Source organism: Hermetia illucens, chromosome 6 (assembly GCF_905115235.1).
Source record: "Hermetia illucens chromosome 6, iHerIll2.2.curated.20191125, whole genome shotgun sequence".
Taxonomy (NCBI): Eukaryota; Metazoa; Arthropoda; class Insecta; order Diptera; family Stratiomyidae; genus Hermetia; species Hermetia illucens.
In genome coordinates, this window is record NC_051854.1 from 88,485,043 (window position 1) to 88,499,571 (window position 14,529).

At 45.5% G+C, this 14,529-nt stretch overlaps 1 protein-coding gene across 1 annotated transcript; it reads right to left on the reverse strand.

The window, feature by feature from the left end:
- Nucleotides 1-3,240: 3,240 nt before the first annotated feature.
- Nucleotides 3,241-13,766, reverse strand: LOC119660071 (collagen alpha-1(I) chain-like). Its single transcript, XM_038068450.1, has 3 exons — nucleotides 13,629-13,766; nucleotides 12,342-13,562; nucleotides 3,241-3,986 (listed from the first exon to the last, which is right to left on the reverse strand). The coding sequence occupies exons 1-3, from the start codon at nucleotides 13,657-13,659 to the stop codon at nucleotides 3,241-3,243; spliced, it is 1,998 nt and encodes a 665-aa protein (XP_037924378.1). The 5' UTR covers nucleotides 13,660-13,766.
- Between the last annotated feature and the right edge of the window lie 763 nt (nucleotides 13,767-14,529).

The window sequence follows — 14,529 nt, forward strand, 5'->3', positions numbered from 1 at the left end:
TCCCGAAGGCATATCGGTTTGGACATCTTTCGAGCTCACCAGGATGATATGTGACTTGTGGAACGCTGGGCAGACATTCTAGAAATGCTTCCACTCTATCCATGTACCAAAAACAAGCTCATCACCAAGCGTTCCTTAACGCTTACTTGTCTGGACCCGAAACAAAAGACCCTCGCGGGATTTTGCAGTCTACTGAGGCCGACCAAACGTTTGAAACTGTCAAACAGCAGCTGATTAATGGTACATTTCTGACATTTCCTCGGCCTGAAGCACACCTACCAGTGTTCAGCAATGCCTCAGACACACCAATAGGCGCGGCTCTTCACCGGCGGGTGAAGCAAACCTAGCAACCGTTGAACTTCTTTTCCAAACAACCTAACCCAGCTTAACGAAACCGCAGCGCCTACGATCGTGAACTACTCGCCACGTACCTCTCTTTTAAATACTTTTGCTTTTCCCTTGAGGGCAGGCCGTTGACCATGTTCACAGACCACCGGCCACTTAAGTCCGCGCTTAAACAAAAGCCCGACGAAACGTCCCCTCGCAAACTTCGGCTAATGAGTTTCATCAGTCAGTTTGCTTCCGACATCCAACACGTGTCTGGAAAAGACAAAGTCGTTGGGGACGCTTCGTCACCAATCTCAGAGGTTAAAGTCCCCGCTGCAGTCAATTAAATGGCAATCGCCAAGGCGCAGAAGACGACTCAGAACTATAAAGCCTGAGGACAATCTCTAATTTCAAATTCAAGGAGTTTCCTGCGGCTCAAACTCCTACTTACTCTGCGACTCAGACAAGGGACCTAGGCCATTTATTCCAGCTGATTTTCGCAGGGAAGTATTCCATGCAGTACAAGATCTTGCGTACCCAGGCATCAGTGCGACGAACCGGCCGTCCATGAGCAACAATCCACCTCGACATCATTGGCCCTTTGTGGGACTTGCACGGTTACAAGTATTGCCTCACAATTATCAACAGGTTTACGCGGTGGTTTGAAGCAATACCTCTGACAGACATTACGGCACAATCATATGCCAAGGCTCCCTGTCGAGAATGGATACCGCACTTTGACGTACCAGTCGTAGTCATCACGGGCCAGGGAACGCAATTTGAGTCTACTTTTTTTCTCGTAGTTAGGCAAGCTTCTGGGTTTCATACGCCACAGTACCACTGTAAACCATTCACAGTCCAATGAGATGCTGGGACGTTGGCACCAAACGCTAACAGCTCCCTTAGTGGGTCGCGATGATTCGTCGTGGTCGCAGTCCTTGCCTTTCGTCCTCGTCGGCCTGCGCAGAACTCACCAAAAGGAATTCGCTGCCAGGCCCGCGGAGATGGTGTACGGGGGAATTTGCAACTCCCCGCCAGCCCTGTGCTGGATATCAAGGTTAAGTGACACCCCTAGGAACTTCGAAGTATGCTTGCAAGTCCTCACCAAGATGGACGCTCCTCGAAGAAGGCCGCACCAACCATATGAAGGCCCCTTGAAAGTGCTGGAGCGAGAGAGCATTCCTTGAAGCTCGACGTCCGGGGTGGGCCCAAATAGGTCTCTATGTCGAGACTGAAAGGAACCGCGAAGGGTCAGGCTCACCCGGTAACACCATTTGCGGAATCACGTCCCGGGTTCCTCCGCTGAACACGGACGGTTTCAGGTGGGGACCCAGTGATGTCGCGACACAGCGGAGATGTGAACCACCGACTACACCGCCAAGTGAACGCCTCTGCACTGAATTACCGCCGGCACATCTCGCGGCCTGATACGCGGCCGGTGCATTACAGCTCCTTCCTTATTGCCGTGACTACCGCAGGGAATAGTCGCAACGCAGTACAAGTGTAATTTTTGGTGCCATTGGTACATGTGCCGAGAACAATTTGTATGAATGAGTGGGAGTGTGAATGTTATTTTCCTTATTCTATTGGGCTGATTTACACTGTCCTTCAAGCACTTTAAAGCACCTAGTCTGAAAGGTTTATGTGCAGCAATGCTAAAGGAGGGCATAAAGCAATTAAACCGGATGCTTGCCTTGCTCTGGGCTCCGTACATTTCCATTGGCAGAAGGTGAAGATATTCTGGAAAGATGACTTTTCATATTCAAAGAGCTTCTGGCAAATTAGCGAGAATGATGTTATTTTCGCAGAAATATCAGAAGAGGCTGGTTGAATATCAGAAGAAGGCGGCTTAGGTCACACCTACTACATAAAAACCATCATATGGCGTGGGGAGTTCTGTGAGTTCTCTCTTTATTCTATGCTTTTAAAGATAGAGGACGTAAATCTGTAAAGTGAGTACGTGGCGGGCGTGTTCGTAGACAATGAAGGATCCTTTGACTATGTGCCCTTCCAAAAACTTTGTGATGCCAGCATAGTGTCGATAATACTTTTCTCCAGTGACTTTAAGCTATCTTAATGCAGAGATTACTGTATGCTGTGTCGACCGTCACCTGACAGCAGAAAGAACCAAGGGTGTTGATCGACTCCCCTGCGAAGAGGAAAATATGCCAAAACAACGCAAGCCTATACGAATGATGTACCTTTGTTGTGTGTAGAGATATAAAACCCGCCGTTGATTTAATTGACAGTTAGCGCTTGAGACATGGACTTTGCATCCCAGTGTGGTGGATTAAGATTAGACAAAATAGTTTGCACTGTGAGCTGACCTGGTAGAAAAGAATTAGGTCTGGCTATTATCGGCGCTATGAGCCCAACTTCCGACGCAGGGTGTTACTTACTTTCTAGCTCTTAGATATATATATTCATATGAGGGTGGCTCATGTACTAATTCTTTTATATATATGGGGAAACAACGGACGTGGAAGGCACAGAGGGTTGGAATAGTTATTGAAGAAACTGAATCCAGTTTTTATAATGCCTTTTGATTATCAGGTCCCCATACATCTGTTTGGTAGAAAATATGAAGTTATCCTCAAACTTAAAGAAAACTGTTACGAGCCAGAAAAATGTGTAACGGGATATACTAGGGTCTTCTACAACGATGGCTCAAGGAAAAGACAGGGTTCTGAAGCGCAAGTCCCACAAGAAGATTTTGTTTGTTAGAAAACAGTTAAAATACTAATGAATGTTACAATCAAAGCCAAGAATGTAATTATGTTTCATTAATTTATTTAGTAAATTCATTCAAATTCATATTGAATATTCAGTTCTATGTTATTGGCTATGAAGTACTTTAATCGACCAATAAATAAATAAATAAATAGGGAATATGTTTTTAGAGATTTGTAATATTTAGACTTCTACATAGTCTGGTTCTGCCAGAGATTGATCAATCCGAGGGCGATCAGGAAAGAGGCTGTTTATATCATAACCGGGAAGGAGATCAGTTGCAAACGGTGGTCGTGGACGACCTCCTCCGCCACCTGGTCCGCCTCCTCCACCACCTGGTCCACCTCCTCCGCCACCTCCACCACCACCGCCACCACCACCACCTCCGCCTCCACCCCAGCCTCCGCCGCCACCCCAGCCGCCGCCGTGTCCGCCGCTATGCCCATGTCTTCCTGGTGGCCCACGCGGTCCCGGTGGACCTGGTGGTCCAGGCCTACCTCTCTTTCCGGGAGGACCTTGTACGCCGGGTGGACCTGGAGGGCCAGGCCGCCCTGTATTTCCTTCAACTCCTGGAGGCCCCGATTTACCCGTTCGACCAGGATCGCCTGGTGGGCCAGGTGGTCCTACCGCTCCATCACGTCCTTTTCGTCCATGTTTGCCTTTTCTTCCGGGCCTTCCGGGTTTACCAGGTTTACCTGTTTTTCCTTTACGACCTTCTTCGCCTGGATATCCGTGTGCTCCTTGGTGCCCCGGGGGTCCAGGAGGCCCTGGTGGTCCAGGTGGACATCCGCAGTCTATAATTTTTGGAATGTTATGTTCGCCACTGTGGTGAAATATCGAAATTGTCTTCGATTGCGGCAAAACGGCTCGATTTACAAGATTCTGTGCTAGCTTGTTAATGGATGCATTAGCTACCACAAGTAGAGTACCTGGAAAGAAAGTATATGGTTAAAAGGAATATCCCTTTAAATTAATTTTACTCAAGGCTCTCCTACTTGCTAAAAGAAGTCTTACTCCGACGCCCATTTCGATCGCTTTACCAGTTTCATTGTCCAGCTTGCACTTTTATAGTAATTTTCGAAGATCGCTATGAAAATTCCCAAGCGAAAATTCCAAATTTTGAATTTAATATTGGGCGAATTTAGATACTGTTAAAATAAAAATACAAAAATTCGTACCGAAATCTTCCATTTCGGTTCGATATCTTTTACCTACTTTTTCCTGCTGTCTGTATCGAAAGAAAGTGAAACTACTGCTTAAAATGATAGCAGACTTGCCAAATTCCATTCATGTTTCCATTACAAAGATCCATAAAGTCTTCATTCTAGTTCTACAGACTAATCAATATGCATGAATTCTCAGACAGCACACCCATTATCATGCCCTCCGAAAGTGATTCCTTTCAAAGCACGTGGGCCACTTTCCACAATCAGTTTGACTATGTGCCATTTATTTAAAATTCCTGTATTTCGCCAGAATTCCAGATTTGGTGATATTAACACTTGTAAAACAGCTAATGACGCTTTTATATGTATATTACGTAGATACATAAATTAAATAGCTAAATGAAGCAGCTTCGTCTATTATTTGGAAAAAATTGCGTCTTAAGATCGATTAATAACTGAATTCGTTCACATATTTATGTAAATTGTTAGCACAGATACGAATATATTGCAAGGGAGGGGTTTGCCCCTTTATACCAAATCAGATAAATTGGAAACATTTTTACATTCTACTTTCACTGCTGTTGCTCTCCATTGGCAGCGCAGATGAAAACATGTAACTGATAACTCCTTAAAACGAAGCGCCCATGTTGATATCAAAATCGATTATTAGAATTTATCTCCCAAAAATATTTGTAGCAAAACGACGGACACTAAATTAGCTGCTGCATCTGATCTATGATCTATGATTCTCAGACAACAGTGGGGTTGACGCAGTGAAAAAATTATAGGAGGCTCTCCTTGTCCTTCTGTCCCTCAGCTATCCAATCAATGATAGTTCAAATGACTATTTAATTCAATTCGATATTCAGCATCTTTTTGGTGCTAACGTAGCCATTTATGATCCAAAATAAATCTAGAGCAAGGTTTGGACATAGTCGATTTGTAAACCGTTTACTTGAACTTCGCAGACCAAAGGTCCTTACTCACTTTTTATTGAAACCGAATTTAGAATTCAAGGAGTGGAATCAACATCATCTAAACGAATCAACTAACTTATAATTTCTGATGCCCAAAAGCTGCATTCTTCGATTTTATGCCCACTGAGCATTTGGATTTTTTAGCCTCGAAAATTGTGGCTTTCTATTTTTGGATAAATAAACACAGCATTTTTAGTATGAATTACAACCGAACCGCGCCTCCATCCAACAAGCTCTCAGATTGCATATGCTGATTAACATTATTGTGAACAAGATGATATGCGCCACTTGGTAGCTAACTTTTCGACAGATGTCTCGGAAGTATAAACTTAGCTCGCATACTTTCACCCGACCTCATATGAAATTCAGACGAATAGCAGAGCCTCAACTATTTCTCGTCGCCACATATGTATATACATGCATATCCACATTAAATATAAATCTAAGTCATACTGGATAATATCTCGGCAATATCCCAACTATTTCCATTACGAAAATAATCTTAGCTGGCCGCCAAATACGTTTAAAGGTATGACCCCACTACGTTGGAAGTACATGCTCAGTTGAGGCGGATCTGGCTCTGAACGCAAACCCTAAAGAAAAAAATGTTCAAATCCGTGCGTCCCCTCCTTGGTTGCATAAAAAACTAGGCCGATTATCTTAGGCAACTGCACATTCCTGCGGTGATTTTTTTGGGGGTAGGACAGGTAAACAAATTATGACACCCCTTGCGCTCGTTGTTTGAGAACTAGCATGGAACCTTTTATCATATCACTTCAGGCTAGCTCTCCCGTTCTCCTCCCTTGGAAAACCTTCAAATCAGGGAATTCCTTTCACCAACAGAAGGAGAGATGAGGAAGAGAACTGTTACTTCAAGAACTCCCTGCCATCAGGGTTCTCCACCGGAATAGCTCTATCTTCTTTGCAACAAGAAGAACCCACACGCAATGCGCATATCCCGCCAATGTCGCCTGGAGAGATCTCCTCTGTCGGCATCGTCCATAAAGCAATTGCAAAGTGCACAGTCAGGAGACCGTGCCTTCCTAATCTTGTGCAGAAAAGATTCCATGCACACTTAGGAGCTGGGTAAGAAAATAGTCTGTCTCACCATGGTTACAATTCAGCCACGCGTTGAAGTTGTCAGTGAGACGCGTAGTACAACAGTCTCTTGTCTCGTTTTGCCAAGAGAGCTGCTCCTCCTTTACTTTACGTTCCCATCCTTTTCCTTTAGGCATGTATATGACTTTACGCTCCTTAGCAAGAAGTGCAATGGAAATCACTTCATCAATCACTATTACGGCCGGTTCAAAGGCACTTCAGTAGACAGACGCCATCCGAAACCCTCCCCATCTGTGTACAGCTGTAGAGCAAAACAGACTGCACTGCACTCATTCGAAGACGTCGCCTGCTAGATATAGGACCTTCTTTCTTCTTCTTCTTTTTCTTCTTAGCCTTTTTCCCGTTCACAAGTGGGGTCGGCTCGTCGTGATCGGTTTCACCATTTGGCTCTATCAGATGCCTGATCTGGGTGCAATTTTGAGGCTTTTAAATCCCCATCCAGCGTGTCAAGCCACCATTGTTTCAGTCTGCCTTTTGGTCGTTTACCATCGACTTCGATGTTCAGACCAATCTTGGCAAGTGAATTCTCGTTAGCAAGAATTACATGACCGTACCATCGAAGACGCCTCTCTCGCAACTTTTCCACGATCCGTGCAACCCCATAACGATCGCGGATATCCTCATTTCGGATGTGAACAAAACGTGTGAAGCCACTAGTCCAACGTAACATTTTCGTCTCCTTTACCGCAAGACGTCGTTCATTGTCTTTTATAGTTCGCTAACACTCAGAACTATAGAAAGCGACAGGACGGACGATATTCCGGTAAATTTTAGATTTAAGATGTTCGTTGATACGTCGATCACAAAGAACATCAGTTGTCGAACGCCACTTCATCCAGGTTGCGTTAATGCGTGAAGCAATTTCATAACGCAGTTCTCCATTGGCTGATAATGTTGACCCAAGATATTTAAATCGCTCAGTTCTGGGCAGATCACTGATCCTGACAGTGATTGTGCCTGTTTCATGGGGATCGGTCGTCAAAAATTCGGTTTTGTTTAGATTCAATCTGAGATCGTGTTGCATGAGGCGATCATTCCATTTTTGGACAAGTCGCTCGGGATCATTTTTGCTATCAGATGCTAGGAAATCATCATCTGCATAAAGCAGTGTGTAAGGCACTGGACGTTGGATATCCCGTGTGACGGTGTCCATAATAAGAACAAAGAGGAGTGGTGAGAGGGCGCTTCCTTGATGAACACCAACAGAGACACGAAGCGGTTTTGATACACCCGCCATTCTTCGAACTTTACTTTTCGGATCGTGGTAGAGCAATTGAACCCAGCGCGCGAGTTCTTCTGGGACTAAGTGTTGTCGTAAAGCATACCAGATGAGTTCGTGTGGTAGTTCCGCAGTTCACGGTTATTTCAACGATTTCGCGAATACGTTTGTCAAGAATGCGTTCAAAAATCTTCATGGTATGGAAAAGTGACCGGATCGGACGGTAAGTGGAACATTCTGCTGGACTACCTTTCGTTTTCCATATTGGAATAGTAGTACTTTCTTGCCAGTCAGATGGTGTTCTTCCTTCCTGAATAACCCAATTAAAGAATTCACTGAGCCACAGTGTTGAGTCTTAGCTCTTCGTTTTCCACGGCTCAGATGCGATGTCGTCAGGTCCTGTGGCTTTTCCCAAATTCATTCGTTTTATTGCCTCTTCGAATTCAGTTGCGCTGACAGTTAAGTCCTTGGGGTTTTAACGTAGATACCTGTCGTCGAGACTTAATCCTATGGTCTTCTTAAGACACGGATTGATTTTGGGACCACAATCAGAGCCCCGCTGTGACAAGCAACAACGGTACCAGTTTATGCAAGTGCATGACTTAGCATTCATACTGGTGGATGCAAGACCTACCTAAATCTCTACCAAACTAAGGAGTACGGCACCCGTGTTGAAACGCAACACCACGCCGAGGCCCGAAGGTCTCTTCTCGCTTGAGCATCACCACCAGCCCCTATGAAGCTCCCACTAGGGGACCAACCGCAAACAACCGAGCTGTACTCATATACGACAGGAATTCTCCCGAAGTATATGAGTCCAGGGACTACCCCGGTTCCCATGGTACCAGTATACCCCTGGTAAGGTTTCGTGGCCGAAGCCACTTCAGATGAGTCCCCGTGCAGACTCGAGTCTGATCGTCCTAATTAAGCCTTGGAGCATTCGCCAACTGCATCACGGCCGGCAAGCCAATGCGATACAGCGTTTCCCTGTGCCACCACGTGGAGGTTCTCCTCGGCCACTTGGTTTTGTTTCAGCCGACAGGGTTGCCGCCCCGTCTTCCTCCTCGCCACCTCAGAGCACCAGTTGCGCTGACAGGTAAAACCAACGGCAATCATTGCGCGCTCCGGACCCCTTTCCTCTATGGCACCTTTTACCGTCTGCCTTTTCACCCAGACGACCATTAAGGTCGCCGACAATGATGATATAGTCGCCAACAGGCACATGACAAGTCTTTTCATCGAGGAGTTGCCAGAAGGCATCTTTCTCGGCATCAGATCGACTTGTCTGTGGTGCGTACGCAGTGAAGAAGTGAATAGTGCGATCAGCTGATATAACGGTGAGCTTCATCAGCCGATCATCAAATCGTTCAACTTCTTTAATGGCATCACAGAAACCCTCTGACATGGCAATACCAACACCATATTGAGTCTGTGGGTTACCAAAATAGAGAAGTTTATAGCCATTTCTACCGCGTTCGCATTCAATGTCGCAGCTTTTGGCACCAGACCATCGGATTTCTTGCAGAGCGCAGATATCAATGCACCTTTTCCGAAGGGCTCTTGCGAGTTCCTCGGTCTTTCCAGTTAGGGTACCAACATTTAACGCGCAGACACGTATTTGTTTTATTGGTTTTTTTCGCGACGCCGTCCACGCGTCAAAAACCTTTGCCCATTTCTCGACAGGACCGGGGTCTGTCCTGCCGCGTCGACTGAGATGGACGCCCTAGCATTTCTCCGAGGCTTGTGACTCAAACCGATCATCATTTTTGTAACGACATTTTTTATTTTTTTTGTATGCATTTTCTTGATCGGCCTGTCGCGAGACTTGTCACCAAGAGAGATCAGGTAGGATTTAGAATAGTGGAATAACTCCAACTATACTCTATATACTATTTATCTCTTTCCCTGATCTCAGCATTTCATTTTTTGTTTTACTGAGGATAGTACAGAGTACGTTGCCCCAAACCTTTCTCCTTTACCTGGGCTTGGGACTGTTCGCTATTAGCCGACTTAAGGCCGAAACTCCAGCTACAACCTTGGCTATTCCTGCTTTGATTTGAAAGAGCTTATTTTTGAGTCGAGCGTCGGTCTATGGTATCAACCGTTGGTGTTGACTCGATTATCGCCTCGCTAATCGATATGGGAGGCAGGGTCGGCATTTTATTTTTAGTCAGGATGACTACACTGTTCAACAATATAACTGACCTGGTGCGATTTGTCTCAGATGTCGAGTCTTAGCAGACAACCGTAAGAAGCGCCCCAAAAGTTCGGCCCTAGGGTGATCCCTGTGCTTCCCCCGACGCGATCTCCATCCTTCTCTGACCCTCTAGCGTCTCATAGAGCCGGGAACGACCTCGCAGATAATCTCTCCATTTTTCGGGCATTCCCTTTGATGATCAGCGTAAGCTTCGCCACCTTCCAGTGGGAAGGAGAAAAACCCACTTTCAGGCAAGCATTGACGGACCTCTGCCTGACCTTTTCTGGAGACAAGTGAGTGCCAACGGGTTCCCATCAACCTCGTCGACCACGTGATGCCAGTAGCTAGCTTGGATCTGTTTATCGCGCTGCGAAGCCTCTTTTTAGCTAATCTATACTGTAGAGAGATTCGCACTTCAGCCACGCCACTTTCTTTTCTCCAGGGGGTTTCAGCAAAAGTCTCTCAGCTCGGCAATTCGAACAAGACTTCTTCCTAATGAAGGGATTCAAACGAGCTATCGAGACCTTCGAAACATCGCTCAAGAACTTTGTGAGTATCGTCGTATGGTGGCTGCACGGCCTCCGAGAGGCGTCGGACCTTGCCAAGACGTGTGAACACGGCTCAAGATTTCTGGACACGCTTGTGAGGTTCTTCGGATGGTTGGCGGTAATTTGATCTAACGGGGCTTACAGCAAATTCCTCGCGGCTGATTGCCCGTAGGTTAAATAGGACGAGATGCAGAACTTGCAACCAGGATGGATCGTCTTACGCCATTATAGAGACCCTTAGCACCCTGTGTCTGGTGTAAAAAATCGCACCAGACGTTGAGGCTTCTTCAAGGGCAGTTGAAGTTAGCAACTCCACAGGATGCGATGTTCCTGGGGTCACAATGGTGGGGTAGTTGGCGACGATGCTGCATTGACAAATCCGCCGGATGCGGACACGTTCTAGGCATAAACTGCATCCAGTGGCCCTTGGCGATTGCAATCAATGAGGTGCAATTGATTCTCGAGGTTAGAACCGGAAGCATGGCTGACTTAGCGCATTCTGCTCGACTTGCCTTTTGTCCGCGGGTTGTTGCGTTACTTTTGAGTGCTTAAAACTGATTCGCTGATATAGGCTGAGATAATTGTTCCTAGTGCTGCCTTTATGTTGAATTTTATTAACGGTTTTTCGGCAAAACTCCGCGTGAATTACAAATGTGAGGCGGGGCTAAGTTATACTCGCTAATATCATACAAAACGTTCCGTTTTTCTGTTTATTTAACTCAATTCTATGGCACGAAAGGCAGCGTCTATTAATCGGTAGAGATCACACCAACTGCCGACTGCGACGTATCGTTGTACACCGAACTCGGTTTCCCCAGTTTCGCTATTCTGACGGGGTCACTACTTGTAGAGATATCTACATATCAAGCATGCCATTTTCTTCTCTCTTCAAGAAAGGGCCTACCCATGGTCAGATCTAACAGCACAATCTCACCGCTAGATCCAACGAAATTTTTTCTCGTTGGATCGCTCTAGTACTCCTCTGCAGGTTGGCTCACGGGGCAGTAGATTCAGTTACAGCGGTCTCTAAAGTACTCTGTGATTGCACTCCTTCCTCCCGATTGTTTCGACCTTGTGCAGTAATGACACTCCTTGCGGAGCTCGACAACTTCCACCGTCCACAAATTAGTGAAAGGCTTCAGAAAAGGCTTTCGGCAAAGCAAAAATGATGAGAAGAGCACTTCACCACAATTGCCATTCATATAACATAAAAAGAAATTCCAACTTCTGTGGATCAAAAAGTAAACCACCATAACTTGACCAAGCAAAATGCCAAATTTTCTATCATTGCCAAAATATTAGCTAAACGGGCTAATTTCCGTTTTCGACCCTTCTGCACCGACTACATTAATACGCTTTGGATCATGGTTGCATTGAGGTAGTCTCAGAAGAATTTGCATCATAGAATGGAGTCCACGAAGGTTACATTCTGCGACCAAGACGTCTGGGAGGTTCACTGGACTATGTCATATTTTCTTAAACACCCATATAACGCTGAGGATATCTACTTACTCTATCACCGAATCATGCATCCTGTCCAAACGGCTTTCAATTTAAAGAATGATAAAAAGCACATTGCTAGGAGCCGACGGCGATGCCTTGTAGGTGTGGTTAATGTGCTAACCAAATTGGGCCTACTGAATTCGTAAAAATGGACCAAGGCTTTTGTTGTGCATTGACTCCCTGGGTATCCAAGGAGTCACATCAAATGTCGCTAGTTAACTTCAGCACAACATAGTCTTTCTCTACTGATTGGATAGTGAAACTAGGAAATTTTTCAGAACATTATTATTTGGTTGATCCTACGAAGAGCTGCAATTGCACGATCTCATCAGTAACTACAAATGCAAATAAGAATTTTGTATCTAATTTTTAATAGTATACACGATTTACATATATCACAATTTTTATGTTAGACTATTAAGATTCTGAAAAAAAAAACACAATTAAATGCACTTAAGAGTAAAGCTTGGTATGAAGAAATCTTAGGAATTTAAAAATGAATTTCCTTGCCAGTGTTTTGACTACACTACTTACAATATCATCTAATGATTTATCAACTTATTTCCTTAACTTTGAAATCATAAGTGGCTGGCGTTGTTTGGTGACCATTTCCAAATTTAAATCCGAACACATTCAATAAACTGCGAGATGAACTTTCAAGAGTAGGCCCCTCCGTGATGCCTTCGGCTGCAGTGTCGGTTGTGCTTTCTGGTGTACTCTCAGTTGTTGTTTTAGCAGGCCTGGTAGGTCTGGGAGGACGAGGACGGCCAGGATGACCTGGATGACTTGGATGAGGAGGGCCCGGATGAGGATGGCCTGGATGAGGATGGCCTGGATGGGGGTGGCCTGGATGAGGATGCCCCGGATGAGGATGCCCCGGATGAGGATGTGTAGGCTGCTGGTTACAACAGCAGCACCCACATCCGCTTCCTCCACTACCGCTTCCGCCAGAGCCTCCAGAACCTCCTGAGCCACCTGAACCACCAGAGCCACCAGGACCACCCGGACTTCCAGGTCCTCCTGGCCCACCAGGGCCTCCAGGACCACCAGGACCACCAGGACCACCAGGCCCTCCAGCACCACCAGGGCCCCCTGGACCTCCCGGACCGCCCGGTCCACCAGGTCCACCAGGGCCTCCGGGGCCACCCGGAGCTCCAGGACCACCAGGTCCACCGGGACCCCCTGGGCCACCTGGACCACCAGGTCCGCCGGGACCACCGGGCCCACCTGGACCTCCAGGGCCACCCGGACCACCTGGTCCACCTGGCCCGCCTGGGAAACCAGGACCTGGACTTGAACATGATGAACCAGGCCTACCGGGAACACCGGGACTTCCCCTCTGACCTGGTGGCCCCGCTGGCCCAGTGGGACCAAGTGGTCCTGGTGGACCCGGTCGTCCATCAAGACCTGGGCGACCTTCTGCCCCAGGATGTCCAGGAATACCATCTTTGCCTGGCGGACCGTGAGGACCACGCTCACCGTCTTTACCTTTAATACCAGGTGATCCTGGAGCACCTGCTGTTCCTTGTATTCCAGGTGGACCTTGTGGACCTGTATCTCCTTTATCTCCTTTTTCTCCAGGCTTGCCTGGTCGTCCATCATGACCTGGTCTTCCTCGATCGCCCCGATGGCCAGGTAGACCTTGCGGGCCGGGATCACATCGGCAATCTTTATCGGGAAACAATAAAGCTTTTCTTAAAGGGAGAATATGCTTCCCTCGTCCGTTCGATGTCTTAGATAATGCTGTATGACTGTGCGATATTACCAACAAAACATCTGGAAAAAAGAAGTATGTGGATGTTATTTTAAATTATATTAGTTGCGGTAGTCCTTTTCACTTACTGATTAGAATACATGTGGATTTGAGTTCCATGCTGAGGCCGTATTGAGTTTTTTTAGGATGATGTGCATCATTTTATACTACGATCCAAATTTACTAGTAGCGGTTAGGATAGCGGTATCCAAACGATTTGATTCATGCGTGAAGTTCATCGGACTAGAAACAAACAAATCTAATATGAGTAAGAAGAGAACTTCTGCAGAATAGACCTAAAATCGGCATTTCAGTTGAAAGAACACTATGGTATTCCCCAATTAGGCTTTCATGTATTTAGAATATAAAACAGCTGATTTTTGCGGTAGGTTCTTATGAACACCATGTTATTTTCGCACCACACTTTGGAGTTTCTCACTACCCACTAAGCATGACTATCAAGAGTGTAAATATTTAAATAGTTTACTTCTTACTTAGTTACTTAAATTATCTAAATCAATCACTGACATCAGGCCCCTTTTCGTTAGTAGCATCCTTATATATTCTCACCTAATTTTTATTATCAAATTTATATGTAGTATATCTTATAATATGTATATAAAAATGTCATTAATTACTTTAAACAGTTTTTAATAATATGCAAAGCGCTCGAAGCGGTATTAATTAAAAAGAATCTACAAGTAAAGTATCTCAAGAGAATCTGAGATGTATTCCCCCGAAAAAGTATTTACACGAAAGAATAGATATTAATTGATTATAGATTTCCTAATACTAGTATCTGAGTATCTCATGAAGCCAACGGAAATCTATGTCTAGCCAATGGGTAAGTCGGTGATATCTTCGAAGCCAAGTGATTACGTCCTTTCTTGTCGCCCTAGGCACAGTAGAACTTATCCCATTTAATTTTATCTGCACGATTTAGTACGGAATCTTTGTCTGAGATTTTATAATATTTCGGGTAATGGCAGA

Excerpts from the sequence above, each read along its gene's own strand:
- LOC119660071 (XM_038068450.1), bottom strand. The coding sequence starts at position 13,659 with ATGGAACTCAAATCCACATGTATTCTAATCA. Across the intron at positions 13,563-13,628 it reads ATCCACATGTATTCTAATCA|ATGTTTTGTTGGTAATATCG; the intron begins GTAAGTGAAAAG and ends TCTTTTTTCCAG. Across the intron at positions 3,987-12,341 it reads CAAAGTTAAGGAAATAAGTT|GTACTCTACTTGTGGTAGCT; the intron begins GATAAATCATTA and ends CTTTCTTTCCAG.